The sequence below is a fragment of the Miniopterus schreibersii genome, assembly GCF_964146895.1.
Source record: "Miniopterus schreibersii genome assembly, chromosome: 5".
Lineage (NCBI taxonomy): Eukaryota > Metazoa > Chordata > Mammalia > Chiroptera > Miniopteridae > Miniopterus > Miniopterus schreibersii.
In genome coordinates, this window is record NC_138106.1 from 35,551,193 (window position 1) to 35,574,712 (window position 23,520).

Genomic DNA, 23,520 nt, shown 5'->3' on the forward strand with positions numbered 1-23,520 from the left:
TTGGGAGCAAAAATACCTACCTCGTGTTAAATAAGATAGTACAGGCAAAATAGTCGTCACATAGTGCATGCTCTAAAAAGGGCAACTGTTAATGTTTTGTGGACTGAGGATATAAACCCTGATTGCTTAACACGCACAGGAGCCACACAGCCGCAAGAGTGTGTGTGGGAGAGTGCATCACATAGGCAACTGGTTGATTCTATTTTGATGATGGTTACGAAAAAGCTGGGCTGGTTTTCTTGCTTAAATTAACTGGCTATTCCAATGTTGAGTAAATACAGTCTATGGGTCCCTGTCAAAGACAGAAGTTCATCTGTACCTTACAGTAATGGGACCTACTTTTTGCTAGGTGCCTGGCACTTAGTAGGTACCTAAAAATGAAGCAATTATTAGTATTAGCCTGTGGACTACTTCCTCCTCTACTAGCCCATGACATTTCCAAGAACCAGGATTGGGCTTCTTAAAGAAGGTCAGGCAATTTTTATTGGGGTCTTGATTAGTTTCTGAAGTAGTCTTCATATTCAACTAGTAATGAAGGCGATCAACACATGTATTCATTGATTTGACAAATGTTTATGTATTGTTTTTAGGTATCAAGGAAGCCAAGAGGCCAAGACAGGTTATCGGCCACTGATCACATGGCTACCTCATCCACATAGGTCGTACCATCATTCATCCTGTCATTAGCAGAAGAAATACGAAAATAAGTAATGCCAGACCTTCACCAAAGTCTCCACAAACTGCCACCATGATGAAAGCTATGTCCCCACTTCGGAGGGCATTATGGAGGCACCACATGGGGCTTCTCAGGCCCAGGCCAGATGACCAGGCTCCCACTCCTGTACCCCTCTTTCTTTTCTCATGTTGGCCCTCAAGACTCTGCCTGATCTCCTTTTGTCTTCTAAGATCCTTCTTCTAACCAGCTACTCTGTATCTTAAGGATCCTTCTGCCCCAAGACTAAATGTAGGCTGAGTATGTTCTCCCTAACCTCTCATTTTCTCGCAGCCCTGCTGATAAGCTTAGAAGCCCTTATTCTTTTATGAGTTTTTTTAAAATATTTTTAAATTTTATTTTAGAGAAGAGGAAGGGGGGGGGGGGAGAGAAACATTGATGACAGAGAGAAAAACATCATTGTGAGAGAGAAACATCGATCAGTTGCCTCCTGCACGTGCCTCGACTGGGGATTGGGGGTCAAACCCACAACCCACGTAAGTGCCCTCGGTGTCCTGGGAGACACTCTAACCAACTAAGCCACACAGGCCAGGGCTCTTTTATGAAATTTAATAGTAAAAATGAAAATAACAAACATGGCAAAGTTCCCCAAGACTAAAAAATTTTATCAAGTTCTTATAGTCATTATGCCAGGTCTATAGTCCCACACCTTGCTTATTTAGGACGCAGAAGCCTGAAGGCCCTTTACTTCTCTGGAGCCCCCATTGGGTGACATTTATTTCAAAATCCCTGCCTGAAGTGTGAACAAGTCACTTTGCCCTTTCCCCTTAGGTGCTTCTCTTACTTTTACCTTTCTAAAAACTACTTAGAGAAAATATGTTTCTCCCCATAGTTGGCCAATAATTTATGGCCAGATTACTGAAAAATTTCTCTAGTGGGCAGATCATTCAGTATCTGTCATACTCAAAGAGTCCTCCTAAAATAAAGAAACTGTCCCACAACTGCCATAGCTGATTGAATCAATGGGCCCTTGACCCAAAGACCATCAGTCTGTTAACAAGCCAGCAACTCATGAAGTTATCTCGCATGAAAAGCTCTTTTCAAAGAGCAATAGTAGTGATTGGTTGAGTCAACAGACTTCTGTCTTTCTGGATGGGAGAGAAGCAATCAATGCATAACAGGAAAAGACTAAAAGGAGGTCTGAAAAGAGAGGCAGAAAATGAGGGTGAGGCTGAATCACATCAAAGGTGTGAAAATTAAGAAACCTTTACTACTGGATGGGAGGAGAGCTCCAAGATAATCTGATTCCCATTGATTTCAGTCCCACCAAAGTGGTATCAGTTTCTGTGGATGTTCTAAAATGACAAGATAAAATGCCAACTCTAACACACTTATCTCCATCTATAATTCTGAGTTAATTAAACTACAGCACAGTCCAGTTCATTGGACTATTCATGTGTCATATGAACATGATAAAACAAAACTTTAAATCATGGTTTCTTGTCATCTTAATCCAGGAAAAAACAAAGATCTAGGAATGGCTTAGGAAAATGTTCCCACAGTTTAGTGTCAACTCAGTTTAATCCAAGGCAAAAAACTGTCCAAAGTAAGGTTAAAATTAATTCACAAATGATGGAAATAAACTTCTATTTAACATCTATTACATACCAGGTAATTTGCAAATATCACCTCATTTAATCTTCATAATAACTCTCCCTGAGAAGGCAGGTATTATTATTGTCGTAATTTTACAAATGAGAAAAAGAGGCTCAAAAAATCTAAGTCTCTGTCTTCCTCTCCCACCCCTCTCATCAAACCTAAACTCTCCACAGAAGCTCACCACTTGGGAGAAAATGAAAAGAAGAAGAGGAAGGAGACAAAGAAGAGAAAATAGCTTTATACCAAAATAATTTCCAGATACATAAAAGATTAAATATCAAAGCTGTAGGTGTAACAAAACTAAATAAAATTATGAGTGATTAAGTATGTAATCAAGCAATGGGAAAGATCTTTTTAAAAACGCACACCAAGGCACAAATCATCAAGGAAACAATCAATAGATTAAACTCAATACTAGTTTAGTTGTAAACTTTTCTACATAAAAAAATCTGTAACTAAAGCTATGAGTTAAATGACCAATGGAAAATATTTGCACCATTATTGTGAAAGATCACAGGGTTTCCTATCTAGAGAGTTCTCATAGCCTCTCGAAAAATCACCCAAAACTGAAAGAAGAACAAGAAACAGAAGCATAAACTCCATCCTCAGTGAAACCAGGAGACACCAGTAACCCCAAACCACAGGCCATGAAGACTGGTAAGTGACTTTGCTGAGAGGAGAAAGGTCACATCACAACACCAAGTGCCTACTGAGGAACAAGTTCGCCCCTCAGAACCCAAAAAAGCAGGAATCTTAAAATCCCAAGGAACCAGGAAGGCCAGGGTAGGTGGGGGCTGATAACAGGGTTTTGGGTTAAGAGGTTATGCCTCCGGGTCCTCCTCCTCACCTCTTGCAATCTAACATCTCCCACTCTCACTCCCACTGGAGAGAAGACTTAGCCTCTGGAGAAACCACATCAGAGAGGCTCTAGACTCTGGAACACCAGAAACTAAGGAAGATGCATGAGAATATCTTACTTAAAATAAGGGGGTTAAGTAAAGATCTGCACACACACCCACACTTACGCACTCAGTCTAGGATACATGTAGCTATCTTATAACCCCTAGGCAAGAGGCTGAAGATCCTTATCTGGAGAAACTGAACAATCCTAGGAACAGTCCGACAGATATTGACACTTAAGGATCTCCAATTTAAAAAACTGGCAGGTCACCTCACAACCCTGGTAAAACTCACTCGTCTACTAGCCTCTCCCCCTGGTCCATGTGCAGCAAGCTTCAAACCAGCATATTAAGGCCTCGGTCTTAAGGATGACTGAACAGCCAAGGATCAAATCATCAAAAGGGTATTCAAGCCCGGCTGGGCATAGCTCAGCGGTTGAGCGTCAGCCTAGGATCCAGGAGATGGCGGTTCAATTCCCTGTCAGGGCACATGCCTGGGTTTTGGGCTTGATCCCCAGCAGGGGGCATGCAGGAGGCTGCTGATCAATGACTCTCTCATCATTGATGTTTCTATCTCTCTCTCCCTCCCCCTTCCTCTCTCTGAAATCAATAAAAACATATTTTTAAAAAAACAAAACAAAAAACAAAACCTACATTTGAAAAAAAATATCTGTTTCCTTAGCCTATCATACAGGACCTCCTTTCAACCAGTGGGAAAACAGGAGACCTGGCTAGCCCCAACTTTGTCACTCAAGGCACAGAGTAAGTGTTCAATAAAATGTGTATTCATTGAGCATCTACTTTGGTGTCAGACACTATACGTGAAGCAATAAATGCTATTACTATTATTACTGTCCATCTTTAGATGTCAACAATCCTCTCTGGGCCCCAGGAAAGGAGATTAGCATGAAGATTACAACGGCTGCTGTGGCTGGATTGAATAATTGTGAATGTGGTGATTCTGCTCAAAGTTATTGACCATTTGGGGAGAGGCGGTGCAGAGGGGGAATGCTGCCTTTTAATGGAAGGTTCAGATAAAGCATAAAAGCTGTACTAGATAGGGGCCTCTCCATGACATGGGAGGAATTTCCCTGAAGTTAGATTGTTGGAGTGGTGGGTAGAGGCGATGAAATGGAGGTGCTGAGCATGAAGTTGCTGAGCCCCTCCCTCCACATAATGAGGGGTGTTTCCCTAACAGTCACTAAGCCTGAGTGTGTAAGCAGGTAAGGACAGAGAGCAGGTGAGGGGCTGGGGCTGGGGCTGTGGGTGGTAACTGACTTGGAGACACCACCAGGTAAAATGTGACCAGCCTTTCTAGAAGTAATTTGCTCTGTATCTTTAAAGTTCCCTGAGGTAAAGGAGACAAGAAAATTGGCTGACCCTGCAGCAACCCATTCCTCAGAATTCATCAGTGCTGTTTTATGGTTGATTTTGCTCTCTCTTTCCACTCTTTGTTCCTTGCTAGACTTCGTAAGTCCTGCACAGTTGCCAGCCTCAACAAAGATAATCCCATTGCCCGTGGTCTTGACCCTGGGCACCTTATTCCTTGCCTTCTCAGATTTTGTTTTCTGTTCCCCTCAATTACTGACCTAGTGATGATCCAAGAGGGTGCCACCCAGACCATGGCCAAGATCTGACCTGGCCTATCCCTGGATTTATCGTAAATAACATCATCTTCAGTAAGACAATCTCTGTTGTAATCCAATGGAACTAAATTCAAAGTGTAACCTTAGACCAGGCAAAGTTGGTAACTTGGGATAGGACCCCTGTGATAACTGTGGATACAATTGACATAATCTGTAGGTCCAATTATTCTATGAATTAAATATAATTATTATAATTGGATTGAAACCAACAGTTGAATGCCAACAATGAAACTTCGTTCTGAGGGCTCTCTCGCTCATCTTCTGTAATACCCCTCATGAGAAGTGCTCTTCTTTCACACCCACCACTAAGTGCTGACCAGTCAAGGTTCTGCTTTCCCCAGAATCTAGACACTCCTCCTCAAGAGACTTCATGGTATGGTGGCAGGCATGTGGCCTCTGGGCTCAAAAGGCCCAGGGCTCAAATCATAGCCTTGTCACTTATCCTCTGTGTGCTTTACTTTCCCCACCCATAAAGCTGTGCTAAAGATTAGAAGTTAAGTATAAAACCGTGGCTCCAATTAGGCTTCTATAAATTATAGTCATTGATCCTAGAGCCAGGAACCAAGTGTAGGTACTAGGCACCAAGTTCCCCTGGTTTCATCTCATTAAAGAGTCACTGCCTCATCTCACCATCTCTCAGGAAATTTCCAAAGAAGCATTCTTCTGACTTTCAAGTAAGCACAGGCCCAGCTAATTATGTGTGTGTGTGTCCTAGGTACAGGCCTGGGAGCCGGTCCAGGCAGGTCTCTGGGAAACCATGTTTTCCCCTGCTGCGGAGGCGAGCGCTGAGCCTGCTTGTCCACACACCTGGAAGAGGTTAGCAGCCTCCAGGACCCGCTGGACATTCTGCTTGGTGATCAGGGCCTTGCTGGTGTAGGTGTAGTCCAGGAGCGTGTGCATGGTCTCGGCGTCGACCCCTTTGATAATGATCCTCTTCTCATACTTTTCCTTTAAGTCGTTGCAGAACATCGCCCTGGAAGAGAGACGTGAAGAGGTGAGTCCTATGGTGACCACTGGTTCTAGGACTTAAAGGCGTCCTTCATTTGACAGTTCTGTCCCATGGAACAGTCAGGTGAAGCCATGAGTATGGGATCCTAATTTAATAGGATTGGTGTCATTATCAGAAGGAGACAGAGAGACCAAAGCCTCTCTCTCTGCCATGTGAGCACACAGTGGCCATTAATAAGCCAGGGAGAGTCCTCACAGAAACTGACTGTGCGAGCAACATGATCTTAGACTTCTGGCCTCTAAAATTATGGGAACAGGTTCCATTATCTTCCAGCCATGTCGCTGAAATGGGAAGGTCGCAAAGCAGAGCCCTGCTGATGGAATGTGCTTCCTAAAACTGGGACTCCCATCCCAACGAAGGGGATTATGCCCCTAAGCCCTGCGCCTTCTCCCTTCCCCACACCTATTTACCTCTGGAAATCATTCATCAGTTCAAATTACTTCACTAGCTGACTTTTGAACCTTTTGTTTTAGCCAATGAGATCTTCTCCCTCAGGTTCCCTCTGTCCTTATCAACAGGAATCCTCCTACCCTTCTCTCCTCCCTCCTCTTCTTTCTTTCCTTCTCTCTTCCTTTCACAGAATATGACAATATGAAAAAAAGGAACAACTGTGAATTCTGCAACATTAACAAATCCTAGCCTGGAGCCAGAGGAGCAGTGATGTCATTGGGACCGATGACCGACTTACTAGCCACTCTCTTCAGCCATAATCCTCTTGGCCAGAGGAGCACAGAGCTGTCTGCAGAAGCACACACCTTGTAAAGTGATGTCACGTAGGACTCACCTTGCTGCCTCCTGATTCCATAAAGAACCCTGCCATCAAAGCAACCACACAATTTCTTCCCAGCTCAGCCTGCTTCCTGGGAGGCGCTGGACAAGCTCACTCCGTAAGCCTCCTTTGTTTGAGTTTCTAGAGTGGCACGGCCCAATACAAACATAATGAGAGCCATGTGTGGCATTTTAAATTTTCTAGTAATTTAATTTTTTCAAAGTAAAAAGAGATAACATTATTTAACCCAATGCACATCAAATATCATCATTTCAACATGCAACAAATATTTTTAAATTATTAATGAGATAATTTATTCTTTTTTTCATACTGTCTTCAATATCCTTCATGTATATTTTATACTTAAAATACATCTCAATTCAGACCGGCCATAATACAAATGCTTAGTATAGTCCTTCTAAGGGTTAGTGGCTACTCTATTAGACAGTGCAGCTCTAGAGCACCAGTCCTGAGCTCTGGTGTTGGGTCACCCAGATCTGCAATCATCTCAGATGGTAAAGTGAACATCGCCCACATCAATGCCACGTACATGAGTATATGAACAACAGGACATTTAGCACGGAAGGGTGGGCAGTGATGACGAGGTCAGATGAAGCTTCCTGTAACTGGGGCAACATATCACCAGAGTGCCACCAAGGTGAAATTTAGAAATGCTACTACACCTAGAATGTGATTTTAAGATTAGTGGAAGGTGAATTTTGTTGAATCTATATAATCTCAAAAATTCCAATGAAAACTGAAAAAGTCTAATGGAGAGTTGTTTTAATGTTAAATGTGGTAGGTATGTAAATTGTCTAATTCAGTGCCTTGCACTTTGAAGGGTTCTTAAACGAAGCCTATGTATCTCCTATGTGGCACAATCACTGGGATCATCTGGACTCTTGATCGGGCTGTCACCCAGACACAGCTTCTGAATTCTGTCTTGGAATCAGTCACTGAAGAACATCCTGCCCCAGCTCAGCCCATGCCTAACTGGGTGTCTGCATCCCCCAGGAGCCAACCTTTGTGAGCTAGTGATGCTTTAGGGGCATGGAGGGGGAGACATAGGGCGGAGGAGAGGAAGAGAAAAGGCAAGGCGAACATTGTATAGAAAGTCATTTTAGCCCAATCCTGCTGGGAACCGCTGAAGAATACTCTCCAGAGCTGTTTCGACAAGAGCCAAAGAAGCTGGGCTGTGCTATTTCACCACCAGCCAGCCGGCAGCCTTCGTTGTGGGCCACCCCAGGAAGAGGTGAATTCTCAGCACTTCTGGCTTTCAGTGCATGAGTGTGCGTGTGCACAAGCAAGGGGGCTCCGGGAGCCTCGGAGGGTGGAGAGAAGACTGCAGCACTGGCTGTTAGCAGGGAGAGAGGGGCGCTGTGGTCTGCTCTCGGCTCTGATGCTAGCTCATTGCATGACTTTGTACAAGTGAGCAAACCTCAGTTTCCTCCTCTGTGACATGGTTCATAGTCCCTACCCCAGAGAGCTGTTGGGAAGAATAAATAAGACAACACACCCATCACTCACTAATGGAAGGCATTTCGGACCAGATGAGAGGATTCCTGGCAGGCTGATGGGAAGGTCTTGGGGTAGGCGGGCCAACCACATTCTGGCTTGCAACCCTCGACGCCCAAGTCTAGGCCAGTACATGCATGTCAGTCGCACTGCCGTCCACCACCCATCCAGAGTAGTGTTAGGTTCAGGCTGCACACAAATGGATCTAGAGACCTTAGCGCGGTGCCTGGCACATAGGAGCTCAATAGAAGAGAGAGGAAGGAAGTGCCCTAAAGAGCTCTCTGGAGCTCTCTTGCCTGCTTTGCTCCCAAAGAGCATTTCTCTGCTCTCTTCTGAGGCATTTTCACTGATTTTATGCCACTTAAATACACTCTCCTAGGCCACAGCCACCATGCCGAACATAGGTAAGGGGAAACTAAGGGGAAATCTATGTATTTCTCATAGACCAAACTCTGGGGCCTCTGCTGTTCTCCCAGGAGATCCACGGAAACACTTTGGCAAAGTTGGGACCCCATGAGATGTACATGACCTGGGCAAGGTGGGCCACCCTTAGGTTTCACTTTAATAACAATAATATTTTACATTTATGTCTATAGCCCTTCATAGGGAAAACAACATCATCTTCTTTGAATATTACACCCATTTTATAGATTATAGCCTGAGGTAGAAGTTAAGAGAATTGTTAAAGAAATTACAGGTTGTCAGCAATAAAATGGGGACGGGAACCTAGGACTTTGGGCTCTTAGTCTGGAGCTCAACAGGACATGAAACCAAGAAAATCAGCAGGAGTTCAAGGCCATCTTTAAGGGGTCAACTGAGTGCTAGCACTGAGTGAACCAGACCAAACTTTGCTCTCTGAGAACACAGCTAGATTAGTTGCTAACCATTTTCCCCTTAGCTTATACATACGATAAGTAAAAATTTTGTGCAATAAAAAATACTTTCTAAATGACGAATCTCAGAGGGGAGGCGGGGATGCGTGGGTGGGTGGAGAGAAACTAACCAAGAATTTATATGCAAATATGCATAACCCATGGACACAGGCAATAGTGTGGTGAAGGCCTGGGGTGAGGGGTAGATGTAGGGTAAAAGGGGTCGATGGGGGGGGGACATCTGTAATACTTTCAACAATAAAGATAAATGTTAAAAATTATTTCTAGCCAGACACTGACCAATTCTCATGAGACTCTTATAAAACAGAGGTAACTATTAAAATAATCATTTTACAGTAGAAACAGTCTCACAGCAGGGAACCAATTGCCCAATACTTCAGCAATGAGTTAGCTCAGACCCCAAAATAGAGCTTGGGTGAGTGAGTTTATCTCCCACAACAGCCATGAAGGCATCCCTAAGCCCCAAAGATTGCCTGGGCCACACGCCCCTCTGATCTCTGCAGGCCTCACTTTTTACCTTATTCAGGCCTCTGTTCAGATATCATTGCCACTGTCCCCAATCTAAATAGTCACTCCCTAACATCTTTATCTCCTTTGTAACCCTGCCATAACTTGAAATTGCATTACACATCTGTTTGTTAACTAGTTTAATTCTTGTCTCCCACCAGAATGTGAGCCAAGAGAAGACACCAGTGCCACGCTCACCACTGTATCACTGGGGTTTAGAACAGTGCCTGTAACCTAGTAGGGACTCAGTAAATATTTTGGGAGAAAATGAATAAGTGAATGAATGAATGAATGAATGAACGAATGAACTAACTTGTCTTTCCTAGCCCCTAGGGGTTTGTTTTTGAAAGGAATCTGCACCTCCAAAAATGAGCAAAGACCCTCTGAAGGATAAGACTGAGAAGGCCTGCCTATGTGCCCTCCACCCCCACAGAGAGCTTGCATCGCACCCTTAGGTCCAAGGCCTGGATCTTGAAGAAGACACACTCACACTTTGATGAGTTCTACATGCTCCTGCAGTTCCTAAATGGCACCAGTTCAGAATTTTTCACCCAGCTCAAATGCCCTGGGGCTCATCCTCCCCAGGCCTCCACGCCTGCCTCTGAACTTTCTGCCTCCTTTACCTCTAACCCCACCACAGTCCTAAAAACCTCTGGGATGATGAAGGGCTTGGAGGAAGAACTAACTCTTCTGCATCAGTGACATATTCTGCTCTGCAGTGGCTGTAACACTGGTTACAAACTGAGTTAAATTCTACTTAAGAATATCTCTCCTTATGTATGCAAATGGTTAAAAAAAAATAATTCATTAATATGCTGCTTAATGAACACTATTGTTAAGAAAGAATTATTGGTTGTAAACCTAATGTGGTGGATCAAAGGGGTTTTCACTGCAAAGAAAGCAAGGAGTCAACAGATGTAAACATGACCGAGTATGGACTGACCTCACCATCTATGATCCCCAGCACCTCTAAGCTAAAAGCTGGGACTATGAATTTTATTAAGCTCACAGAAACCCCACTCATAACCCATTTGCAAACCAAAGTTTAAGAACCATTGCCCTAGCCCAGCTGGGCATGGCTCAGTGGTTGAGCATTGACCTAGGATCCAGGAGATTGTCGTTCAATTCCTGGTCAGGACACATGCCTGGGTTGCGGGCTAGATCCCCAGTTGGGGGAATGCAAGAGGCAGTCAATCAATGACAACTCTCTCATCATTGATGTTTCTATCTCTCTCTCTTCCTCTCCCTTCCTCTTTCTGAAATCAATAAAGATATATTTTTTAAAAAACCATTGCCCTAGAGAGAGGTCACCTCACTTCCTAGCACAGGGGCCCCTTGGCTCACCCTGAGAATGAGGGGATTAGACAAATGTCCAGGTCAAGGAAACAACTGACCATGGATAGACATGTCCTTGAAGGCCTTGCTTCCCTGTGGGTTGTCCCTTTTATCTTCTGAAATTCACTCTTAGAATTTCACAAGGCCTAAGGCTCCATCTCAAATTGGGGGAAGGAGGGGACTCATATGGATGCAGACCTTGTCCTGGCCTCTTAGTCTTTCTCTAGTTTAGCTCCATAGACAGGCCTTGCAGCTTATAGTCAAGTAACATAATTCATTAGAACTAGGAGTTCTGAAACAGAGTGCTATGCCAAAGCCTTATTAGTAACTGCAATTCTCTGTTCTTACCTGCTGTGCACATGCACATCCCACCTTGGAGGGGTGCCTTCAGAGAAAGGTTTAGGGGTTCATGGCCACCTCTCTTTCCACTCCAGAGACATGACTAACAGCACTCTGCCATCTCTCTCCAGGGCCTGCAGTCAGCTCCTTGAACTCCAGTTGCTGAGTCTTTGCTCCAAACTGAGAGAGGAGCTGGAACTCCAGAGCTGGCCCCATCTGACTCTAAACATCATCATACCTCAAAAGAATTGCCTTCTGCCAAGCTCCTTGCCCAACTTCACCATTCCTCAAGGACACTGCACATGCACCCTGTGGGGACCAGAACTCCAGCCATGTTCCTATAGAGCCGGAGTCCCTCCCTGCACCACTGGCCCATTGCTGAGGCCTCAGCACGCCATGTAACTCAGCTTATCCAAGTTTAGGAGAGAAAGAGGGCTTGTTCTATCCTGCAAGATCAGTCAGGATAGAACATCAAACACAACAAAGCCTGTGGCCAGGATTCAGCAATGATTCAGCTGTAAAGATATAATGGGCACCTCTTGTTTTGCCTTCCCAACATCTTTCCTCATTGTTTTAGTAGGAGCACTCACATTTTCCTTTGGGAACTATCCCTCCTCCAATATAAGTCTGGGAAATTTAGATGGAGCTGGCCCCACTTCTTAGACCATGGATAAGCATGGTCCAAGTCACATATTATGCCTCCCAAGCCAAAGTGATTGGTTCACGAATGGGCGCAGGAAGAAGCTGATCCATGTGAAGCCAATTTTAGAACTTTCTCTGGAATTATTGAGAAAGGAAAGCTGTCTTCCCATTGGGATTGCTGAGCTCAGAGAAATAAAAGTCTGGAGCTGCTGGAGCTCTTCCAGCCTCCATGTGTGAGGACCCTCCCTGGGAGAGAAATCAATCAAAGAAAAGTAGAGCCAAGAGATACTGAGAGAGAGAAACTGAGTCCTGATGACATTATTTGAGCACAAGGATCCAATTAGGTCTGAAACCAATACTCCTGGACTTTTAAATTATGTGAGCAAACAATTTTTTTTAATGCTTGAACCAGTTTGATCTGAATTTCTTCCATTTGCAATGTATAATCCTGACTGACACATCTGACAAGAGAAACCCTAAATAACAAATGTGCCCAAATGCCAAAGAAGATTATCTAAAAATTGCCAGGAAAAGAAATGTTAAAATACTCTCAACATTGGCATACAAAGCCCTTCACAGTCTGGTCTGTCCCCTTCCCATCCAATGAGTAGCTACACCCAACTATTAGCAGTTTCCAATGTGTGCCTCTGCTTACATCAACACCGCTGGGCTCCAGAGAGGCTTTCTACATACACTCTCTTGGGTCTATTTTTAATGTGTCTTCTCCTCTATTATATTATTAAGAATCTTAAGGGCAAGGGTTGTATTTTACTTCTCTCTTAATTCTTATTTACTGGCCCACAGTAGACAATGTTTGCTGGATGGATGGATGGATGGATGGATGGACGGACGGACGGACGGACGGACGGACGGACGGACGGATGGATGGATGGGAAACTACCTATGCAACACAATCCTGTACTTCAAATAGGCCAAGTGGATTTGCTTATTTTACCCCACACTCTCCAATCACACATTTTTTTCCTCTAACTACCATGAGAATAAATAATGAGAGCTCCAAGGTTGAGTGACATGGAGCGGAGGGTATTATCTAGTGATTCTCTTCATTGGAACCCCAAGCTCTGGATGTTTATCCTAAGCCCTTCTGCCTGAGATTTTAATTACAAAACAAGAGCTGCTCTTCATCTTAATTTGCTTTTGTGCGTCTTCCACCTCCTTGCCGGAGATGAAACCTGGCTTCCCGTAACAAAATGCCACTTCCCTCACAGCCCTCTTCTGTGATGTCTGGTCTGATTCTCACTTCCCACTGGGCAGGGAGCAGGGTCAGCATTGTGCTTACTGCCTACTGCCACATCCTGATCAGGCTGTTGCCCCGGAGGCTCCCTAGCACCCTCTTTTCCCAGTTATTTTCACCCCAGCCTCCCAGAACCCCACGCTGGTTCCCTTATGACCTCCATGTCATTATCCAGAAGTCAAAGATCAGCCTCTGCTTAGAGATTTTTACGATAATACCGAGTCTGACCACCTAGAAACATGTGAACTGGCACTGGTCCCAGTCCTCACCCCCAAGTATTCAAATGTTGAAGCCTTCCCAGTCACAGGCATTACCCCATTGTGATACATGTTTCTGACTTATCGCTCTACCAGCTACCACGGAGGAATCTGGACTGCCAGGCCTGTTTTTTCATCCAGAAGGAAAGGGGAGGAAGAAAGAAGGTCCTGCAGCCAGGGATGGAGAGGAGTTTTAAAGCAAGAGGTGAAGAAGCAGCCACCAAGTTGGCCCGCACTCAGGGTTGCCCAGGCCAGGGCCGGAGTCTGGGCTGAAATTCAGACCCTGCTACATTCACTATGCTTTGCACCATAATGTCTTTATTTCCTATTGGTCCTCCCAGACAGAACTTCTAATAATTTTAACAGAGATCTCGGACTGCTTTCCTGCTTGTAAATTCTTCCATGGCTTCCCACTGCCTATAAGATACCTTTCAAACTCTTCATCTTGGCCCAACAAAATCTTTCATGATCTGACCCTGCCCACCTCTCGACTATATTGGTCCAAGCATATCCTTTACTTCAACCCTACTCTTCTGCCTGTGGTTCCCATGCTTCCGTTGCATGATACCTTCCCAGATGTGTTTCCTTTTGCCTGGAATGCTACCTTCCTTCTCCCCCTCACTTGGTCTCTGGCCACTGCCTACTCATCCTTTAAAACTCTGCTAGGCTATTACCTCTCTCAGGAATCCTTCTCTGACTGCTTTCTCTACAGTCTGATTTAATAAGCAGAGCTTCATCATAGCACTTATCACTTTTTACTGAAACATTGATTTACCTGTCCTCCGCTAAGTGACTGTGATTTCAAGGTCAAGAGGAAACCATAACTCATTCATCTTTGTAGACTTAGTGCCTGGCATAGAGCAGGCACTTAATAAATTTGTGTCAAATGAATAAATACATGAATGAATAGATAAATGGAATTTTGCTAACCCCAATCAACACTACAATACCAAAAGATTAATATTTTGTGTCGTTCCCTCCACCCAGATATTTGCACCTGAAGAGAGGTTATATGATCCAGTGTTCCTCAATGAAAGGCCTACAAATTCCTGGTGGTACACTGAAGAAGTGTGGGAGGAGTGTAGGTTTTCATAGCAATTACTAAACATCCTCTCACTCTCCATCTCCAGTTCATTTGCTAATGAGACATACATCTCCTGCCATCCTGAGCTTTGAGGATACTGCCAATCACCTAGAACTCTGCTAAATTTCCTAATCTCAATCCTCTTTGTCGTGTGTGTGTGTGTGTGTGTGTGTGTGTGTGTGTGTGTGTTGTATCCATTAACCCCACCTTCCACGAATTATTCAATGGACATCTGCCCCTCCCCTAATTCCCTCAACACCAAAATACCCTTGATATCCAGCCCCTTACAAGCCTGGGCTTACTCTACATAACACAGCTTGATCTCTTGAATGCCAGTCTGCTCTTACTTGTCCCTGGACTTGAGTCATTATATGTAAACCTGTTGGTGGCTAATCTTTATAGCCCATCAGAAAGAGCTATGATGCAACTTTTGTTTTGATTGTGTTTTAAAGTCAGAGCAGTATCAGCAATCCTGTAATTATTGTCTCCTTAAAGCTTTCCACAAAAGTGTAATGTAATAAAAGAATGTCTACCCTCAGTTACATAGAATGTTTAGGTTGCCTAAATAATATTCTTTCACAGCAAGGGAGACTTACCTGTATACAGAAAAGGTTTCTCCAAAAGAACTTAAGATGGCTTATACTAACGAAGCAGAGGTATGATAAAATACAAAACAATAGCTACAAAAATAAGAAGATAAGAAATAAGTAATTAAAGTAGGAAGAGAGTATAACACTGAAACCTAGGCTAAGAAAAACCAATGCAATGAGCTTCCCGACAGCCGACCCAAAAACAGAAGTACAATAAATTGGCTAATAAAAGAAAATAATCCAGGATTTGCTATCCCTCTTTAATGAACATTTATTTTCCTTTTGTCCAGTGCCTTCCCCTTCTGGGAAATGCTCTGGTTCAAGTGGCATGCACACACACCCTCAGGTCTTTCGCCAAAGGTGGACTCCTAAACCAAACTGGGCTGGTCATTGTGCCCCACCTCCCTGACACAGTGATTGGTCTTGGATTGGGTAATTGAATGGAGCTGGGTCAATGAGAGTCTTTCCCGGGGCTTTTCAAACTGAAGCTAGCCCTTCAGTTTCTCTCTGGAACCAAAGTCTCAGAGCTGCCAATAGGCAAACCTCCCAAATGTGTGGCAGACCCATCTGAGAAATGCCACCTGAGAGAGAAGCTGAGTGAAGGTAGAGAGAAAGCCCTCTGATTGCATTCAAGGCCCTGGTTCCTCTTCCCCCTGGGCTCTGCTGCATCCTGGCCCTTCCTATGATTTCGTTATGTGGCCAAATACCTTCCTCTTTTGCCTAAGCTGATTTAACTTGAGTTCCTATCCCTTACAACCAAAAGAATGCTGACTAATATAGAACATTGAGCAATGTGATGAATAGTGAGCTCCAAGGCAGTTTTATCAAAAACGCAGATGTTCTGCATGGGGCCAGTTCTTCCCATGAACCATTTGATGTTTACCACATTAGAATCTAGTTCTGTAAAGGCATGTCCATGCAGGGACAGTTTCACATCTATGTCCTTGATCCAGGGATAAAGTTCAGAACTTGGTATGTTAATAATGAAAGTATTTCTCTGTTGTGTTTTAGTTGAAAACTGCATGGTACGTTATTCAAAACAGAAGAAGATTAGGCTTTCTGATTTAATTGAAAGAAGACTCACATGCCCTAGACACAAGAAATGGAGATGACAGAGATAACATTTTATTGAAAATTCAAAGGACTTGATTGCACTTCTACCCTGGGGCAGAAACACCCACCAAACAGAGCTGTTTTAGGATTGGAAGACAGATAAGGGATTATAGATCTATAGTGCCTAAATATTAACCATCATAGTGGTTCTGCCAAAAGGACAATATTAAAAGTATAAAATACAGCCCTAACGAGTTTGGCTTGGTGGTTAGAGCATCGACCCATAGACTGAAGGGTCTTGGGTTCGATTCCAGCCAAGGGCACATACCTCAGTTGCAGGCTCGATCCCTAACCCTGGTCTGGGTACGTGCAGGAAGCAACTAATCAATGTGTCTCTCTCGCATCGATGCTTCTCTCTCTCTCCCTCTCTCTCTCTCTAAAAAGCAATGGAAAAATATCCTCTGGTGAGGATTAAAAAAAAAAAAAGTATAAAATACAGAGCTCAATGCTAGAAGTACAAGCAATAGTTCACTAGAGTTTACCAGGTGTACCAATTGTGGAAGCAGCAATCCTCAACACTTCTGCCATGATCTAGGTTTTTAATCCAGACCCAAATGGCCTCTCCTCATACTTGTTTCCTTGGCACTCATTCTATCACCTACACTTGCTGGCTCCTTTTTAGACACTTTACACATTATGGAGAAAAAGCAAAAGGATTACAACATCTAAACATAGCTTAAGAGCAGCCTCTCACCCACGTCCCTGCCATCCAGTAATTGGTTAATATATAATAATGATTAATAGATTGTGTCCACAATAACCCTCCCATTGTTGGCTTCATGTTTGATTTTTGTAGCAAGAAGTCAAAGTCTCCTTATCATGACCTCAGGGAACCAGACCCAAAGACTGAGGTACTGAGGTGCAAGGTAGGGGCCAAGCCCAGGCAGGGATTTCGGCATCGGCCGCAACAAAGGAGCTTACTGTTGACTCAGACTCGGCCTGGAAGCTTTTATATTTATATAGGAGGGGCCAGTCATCAGTAAGACTGAGAGACGCCTGATGACCCTCCCTTTATCGCCAGGGCTCCCTCCCTCTGCCAGCCCTGGAAATCACAACGTGGTCAACATCATTTGTGGAGTGTGCCATCTTCGTCAGTGAGTTACTCCCCGCACCAAATAGCAAGAACCACTGGTTCACATGGAGATCCTTTGGGAGGTGGGCTCACTATGCAAGATGAACAACCCCTTCCAATGACTTTGATGTGGGGACCTGCCCAACATAGCACAAATGACAGCTTTACTAGTAGTAAAGACACCAGTGGTCTTATAAAATTTTTAAAACATTAATATGATTGTTAAATCTCCACTCCCCTCAATTTTTCTGCCATGAAAATGTTTGGACTCCTTGACATTTGGCTGTTTGACATTTAATATATGTTCTGAGCAACTTTCGAAGCTTCAGTCACCCTCACCCTTTTCTCAGTCTCAGCTCTACATATTTCCAAACTTCCTCATTCCACTCAAAACTTTTAAACAGGCCCTCAAAGGGAACTACATTGTCTGAGTTACTAATATAATCCTTGTGTATAGCCACCATGGTTTTCATATGCAGCTAGACAATAACTGGGCTGCAGGTCCAGAAAACATGTATAGGTTGATGGAAGTGAGGAAGATTCTGGGGAGCAATGGAACTGGTGCATTTTCTGCTGCATTGGACCACATGAAAGATTATTATGGAGAGGCTGTGAGCAGAAGATATGCCCAAAGCAAATGGAAAAGTGAATTATTAATTTCAGAAAAAGCAAAGAGTTTACAAGAAAGGAAATATCATATCACACAATTTGGCTCCACAGGAAACAATGTTTTCATGGACATAATGTAAACTCTTTATACAAATTTATTTTTTTTTTAATGTGATAACATTATATTGAGAAATTATAGAGAAGGAAAGTATGTAGGATGAGAGTTAGGTATAGTTGAGTATGCAGTAAGAGAGTTAGGTATAAGTCCTTATCAGAAATACTAGAAATTCACAAATGTTTAACACTGAGAAATCAAGAAAGAGCAGGGTGCTTATATTTTGTAGAAATATAATATCAGAAGAAAAATCTAAACATTGAAAAAGGTGGGCTCCTGTGAGCAACACTGAAGAGTAGATGAGGTGAAGATAAATTTTTGTTTTTCATATTAAGTCTTTGAATACTATTTGACTCCGATAATTATTTGCATATAATACTTTGATAAAACTAAATTTTAATTTTTAAAAATATACATGAAAATTTGAAAGGCTATGAAGAGATAGCTCACAGAAAAAGAACTTCAGGCCTTATTTAAAATAAGAGAAATGCAAATTAAAACTAAATTGAGGTACTGTTTCTCATCAATCAAATTGGGAAAAATCCAAGTTTGGAGCCATCCTCTTTTGGCAAGGCAGTGGGGAACCCCCATCAAGGAGAATCAGGTAGTATCCACTAAAACTGCAGATGTATTTCTCTTTGACTCAGCAAGCCCTCTTGTAGAGAAGCAGCCAGACACTCTTGCGTGCTTATGAAATGACATATACATAAGATTTTTCATTACAACACTGTCTGTAAAAGCAAAGGATTAAAAACAGTCCAAACGCCTGTCAGTAGGTGACTGGTTAAATAAAACATGGTTCAATCACTTAGTGGGAAATATTTATGTTCTCAATGAATAAAGATTTATTAAAAACCTACATAATTTTACAAGCAGCTTCCAGGCCCTCCTAAGCTCAGAGGGCTGAGTCAGAGCCTCTCAGACAGAGCAGACTCTCTGCCCTTCCAAAGCCTGAGCATAAAGGGAACTTAGCTCTCAACCCTTTTCAAAATCTTAGAAACAAAGCAAGACACCCAGTGAGACAATGTCAGAGTTAAGGTCAGTCTTGGTTCAAATAAATCCCTCTTGGCCACTTTGTTAACTGAGACACTCAGACTTTGGTTGCTCATCTGTAAATGGGGATGAAATTCCCTGCATCCCAGGGTTGTTGTGGGACAGGGTTGTATGTGACATGGGGGGCACAGAGCCTAGGCCACAGTGAGTGCTCAACAACAGAAGTTTTTATTAATAGTAGCACCGGGAAAAGGAGTCCTGTCTCCAGGATTAATGTGTTCATGAGAAGAGGACAATCTTGGATATACCAAGGTAAGAGTCAAAAGTCACTGTTCTGAAGAAAAGATTAGTATGAATTTCCCTTCATGATCAGGCAGTTTTGGAAGACACCCTTCAGCCACAGGCAGAAACATGCGCCACATGGGCGCCTCCAGCTTCTCCTTGCCACTGCCTCCTCCGAGGACTGGCAGAGACTTTCCTTCCCTAAGTAGCCCACAGGAGCAGGATTGGAAGGACTGAGCCCACACATCATCTGTTTAGGATGAGAAACCCAAGGATCAGAGAAGTCAGTGATGTACTCTAGAGCACACAGCCGGCAGTCCTGATCCATACCTGGGAGGAGCCACTAATGACACTACTAATTGGGTATACATTTCATGATAGCTGTTTTCTAGTGACTCAAAACAGAAATAATAAATCTAAAAATGAGTTCTCAAGACACTGAGCCAAGTTGACTTTCATTCACTCCTGAACAGGGTTGAGATCGATGTGAAAGCATATGGTCCATACTGGTGGAGTAAGTAATGTGTTTATCATGTCAACCCACCTTTATGGCTGTGCCTGTGCTTTACCTTGTATATACTTCCTGTGGAATGAAGCCCCAAATGTAGTGGCAGTTTGTATTGCAGTAAAAACAAGAATTTCCAGAATGTGCTTGATCCCTGTTCTAGCAATGACTGGACTTGTAATATTAGGTTTCCATTTCCTCCTCTGTAAAAGGGCATATCAGCACCCTTCACTGTGCTGTTGCAAAAATAAAATCTGGTAGCTATGTCTGTCTGCCACTTAGCATCTCCAGCTGTATTCACCGGGCCCCTGAGTCTCCCACATTCCTACCTGAGGCGTTTGCAATGGTTCTTCGCTGCACCAAGCAAAATGAGGTGATGAATTTAAACAAAGATACAGTGAGCATCTCCACTATGCTAGGCAGTGTGTGAGACCTTTACCCCTCTCATATTTAATTATCACAACAATCCTGAAAGGCAGTCATCATTATTTCCATCTTACAGATGACAAAACAGTAACTCGGAGCACTGAGTGACTTGCATAAAGCCCCGCGGTCAGGCAGGGGCAGAGTGGGATGGAACCCAGGCCTCCGAGCCTGTTGTAACTGGGAGCCTCTCGCCTCTGAAGCACCTTTTTAACAGCTTCCCTTCTCACGCACCCCCTCAGCACGAACAGAAAACCTTAATTTTCAGCAAGTCATTTGAAAACTGCAAAAGAGGGGCCACATCCTTTTCTCTACCTTATTGGTGAACAAAGACAACATCATGTTTCTAACACACTAGTCAAACCAGAGGGGAAAAATCCCCGTGACTTCAGTAATTTTCCGTCCTTTGGAACAAGGACATATCACACAGAAGATTTATCAAAATATATAAACATTGCTTTTAAATAATACCAATCTCTGTTTTAATGCGGCTTAAATCCTAAAACCTAAGGTTGAATAGCTCCCTTTCTTGCATCTTGACTAGACACACAAGCCTAAATAGATATACAAACCACAAACTCAAGAGCCAGCTCGTTCGACTGGGCTCTCACATCAATACAGAGATTCCTGGCTACTTGCACCCAATTCGACTCTGGTCTTAGGCGTGCTGACCTGAAGTAGTTGCTGGCTGCAGCAAGCACCACGCGGTGGCAGGAGAATTCCTGAATGTCCACACACAAGATGACATCTGTTAGAGCGTTTTCCACTCGGAGGGTCTCCAGGCCATTCTGCAGAATTAAGGAGAGTCCCGTGTCGTCAAACTTTGCCTTGTCCTCGTTTAAGATTTCTACCAGGTCTCCCCTTTTCTGGGAGGGTTGATCTGTAGGAGGTGCCAGGGGCCCTTCCAAACTCTTCTCTACCACGTCGCCCATAGTCCAGACGCCCCCTTGTCCTGCCATCAACATCCAGACTGGAGGAGCGCCCAAGTTTCAGGCAGGTCACATTGCAGAAGCTGAGCGGATTTCCTGTGCAGGGCCCTCCACTTATCACCAGCTGTCACACACACATAACAGGAAGTCTCGCACTTTCTCATCCTGTTACTACAAACGCCATAACTTCTGTTCTTCTTTCTGTGAATATTCACCAGATTAGAAATTACTTAGATGGGGTGTGTAGGAAGGGGCTCCGGGAGAGAAGGGGTGGCTTCTTAGAGTCTGCTATTACTGTTGTGCAGTTATTTTGGTCTACCTCCCCCCCATATCCGTAAGCAGGAAGCCTCTAGTTCTGGTTGTTACATTCACACTCCTGGTGCTTCTGTAACTGAAGTTGTCAGTGACGGGATGGACAGGGGCACTCTACAAACCTCCCCTTCCATCCTGCCAGGAGTCTGAGGCCCTGCAGTGAGCCCCCACACAGTCCCTTGGGAACCTTGGAAAACATGCTTGTCTCTGACATTCTCATTTCTATCAGCACTGCACCTCTTCTGTCTTTGTCTTTCTCCCTGCTCAGGGGAAAACAATGCCACGGCAAATATCAAGGTTCCCCAACCCACTTTCCAAATGTCTATTATTTCATATATGGGGGACATAGAAGAAATGGTCTCTAGAAACTCCATCCCCAGGGTCTTCTCTCTTAGAAGACCAATCAGGGTAAGTGTCTTTCCTCTACCACCACCATCAGGCTCTCAGAGCTGTAACATCATGTTGACATTAACTCCAGAGCCTCCCATGGAGAGAACTGTAAGGACTGCCTGCCATGGCTGCACCATCCCAGTGCCTGCCAAAGTGGCCTCCTCTGTCTCACTCCTGCTCTCATTCACCTTCTGGAAGTGGGGAGCACTACCAGGTCTCCTGATCAGCAGGAGTCCTGATCCTCTCAATGTCCCGGTCAGTGGTGACTGAGCCCTCTCCAGGAGTGCCGATTCTGCCTCAGCTCTTCTTCTCTCCCACAGATACTTACTCTCAAAATCAGAGTCTTTGATATTCTTCCAGACTTGTTCTTTATCTAGAGCTCTGTCAATCAAAATGCTTTGCACATCAAAAACAGAGTATCTCATCAAAAGTGGGTCTCACACCTTGGACAATTTTGCTCAGTGGTTAGAGCGTCGGCCCATAGACCAAAGGGTCCGGGATTTGATTCCCGGTCAAGGGTACATACCTGGGTTGCAAGTTCTCCCCACCCCAGTCGGGAGACAACCAATCGATGTGTCTCTCTCACATCTCTCACATCAATGTTTCTCTCTCTCCCCCTTCCTCCCTCCCTGCCACTCTCTCTGAAAAGCAATGGAAAAAAATATCCTTGGGTGAGGATTAACAAATAATAATAATGATAATAATAATAATAATAATAATAATAATAATAAAAGTGGGTCTCACATTATAAGAAACCAGAGATGTGTAGTCCCAGGTTGATCCAGAAACTTAGTGACGCATCAAGGACACAAGTTTTTTTCATCTTTCCATTCTGTCACTCTCAATGTGATGGAGATGTCCCCTCATGGTCACATAAGAGCTGCCACAGTACCGAACGCCATGTCTTCATACAACCCCAATACAATATGGAGAAGTAAAAGAGCAGGCCTCTTCTCCTCCATCACTCTCTTTTTACCAGAGAGAAAATATTTCCTAAAATCCCCATCGGACTTCTAGGCCACTTGGCCACCTCATACCAAACACCAGGAAATATAAATGCAATACCATGATTGTCTTGAATCAAACTTGATTGGTCCACTGAGACTAGTCCATCTTCCCCAAGATCTAATAGATCTAATAGGATGATTGGCTTGAACCAAACTTGATTCATCCACTGAGACTAGTCCACCTTCCCCAAGAACAAAATCAGGGTCTGTTAGCACAGAAGAGAGGGAAAGGCTGGTGTGCAGTTAACCTCCTGTGCCTGCCACACCGACATGCACAACCCTAACTCTCCCTGCAGGTCTTGGCTGGAGGGAACTCACGTTGTAAACAACATTGGCCATATTCAACTCCACCCCAGTCATCCCAAATAAAACAAAATTTAAAATAAAGCTCAATTCTTTATTCATCATGAATACTGTTCACCAAGTTCACTTACTATTTTCCACATGCCTTCCAAGCCCACCCATCCCATCCCCTGATGCAAGCAGGTAAATATTACCTTCCCCACAACTTTCCATTTCCTAGTAAGCAAGCACATGCCTATGGTATAATAATACCTACAATTATATTTTAGCACAAAGGTAAAAAAACACATTTAGATGAACATTTATGTCAACCTGGATATGCTCTAAGATTCAGCATGAACTGGTAAATATCCTTTATAGCTACAGGCAAAATAACTGTTCCGTGAAAGCTTTAT

At 43.7% G+C, this 23,520-nt stretch overlaps 1 protein-coding gene across 1 annotated transcript in view; it reads right to left on the bottom strand.

Annotated features, from left to right (window-relative positions):
• KLHL6 (kelch like family member 6) overlaps window positions 1–21,149 on the bottom strand; it is a gene marked incomplete at both ends in the record, with an annotated part of 37,718 nt that extends 16,569 nt beyond the window's left edge. Inside the window, 2 exons of the mRNA XM_081138038.1 lie at window positions 5,685–5,850; window positions 20,857–21,149. Coding sequence (XP_080994164.1) covers window positions 5,685–5,850; window positions 20,857–21,149 — 459 coding nt within the window. The remainder of the gene's footprint in view (window positions 1–5,684; window positions 5,851–20,856) is intronic.
• Between the last annotated feature and the right edge of the window lie 2,371 nt (window positions 21,150–23,520).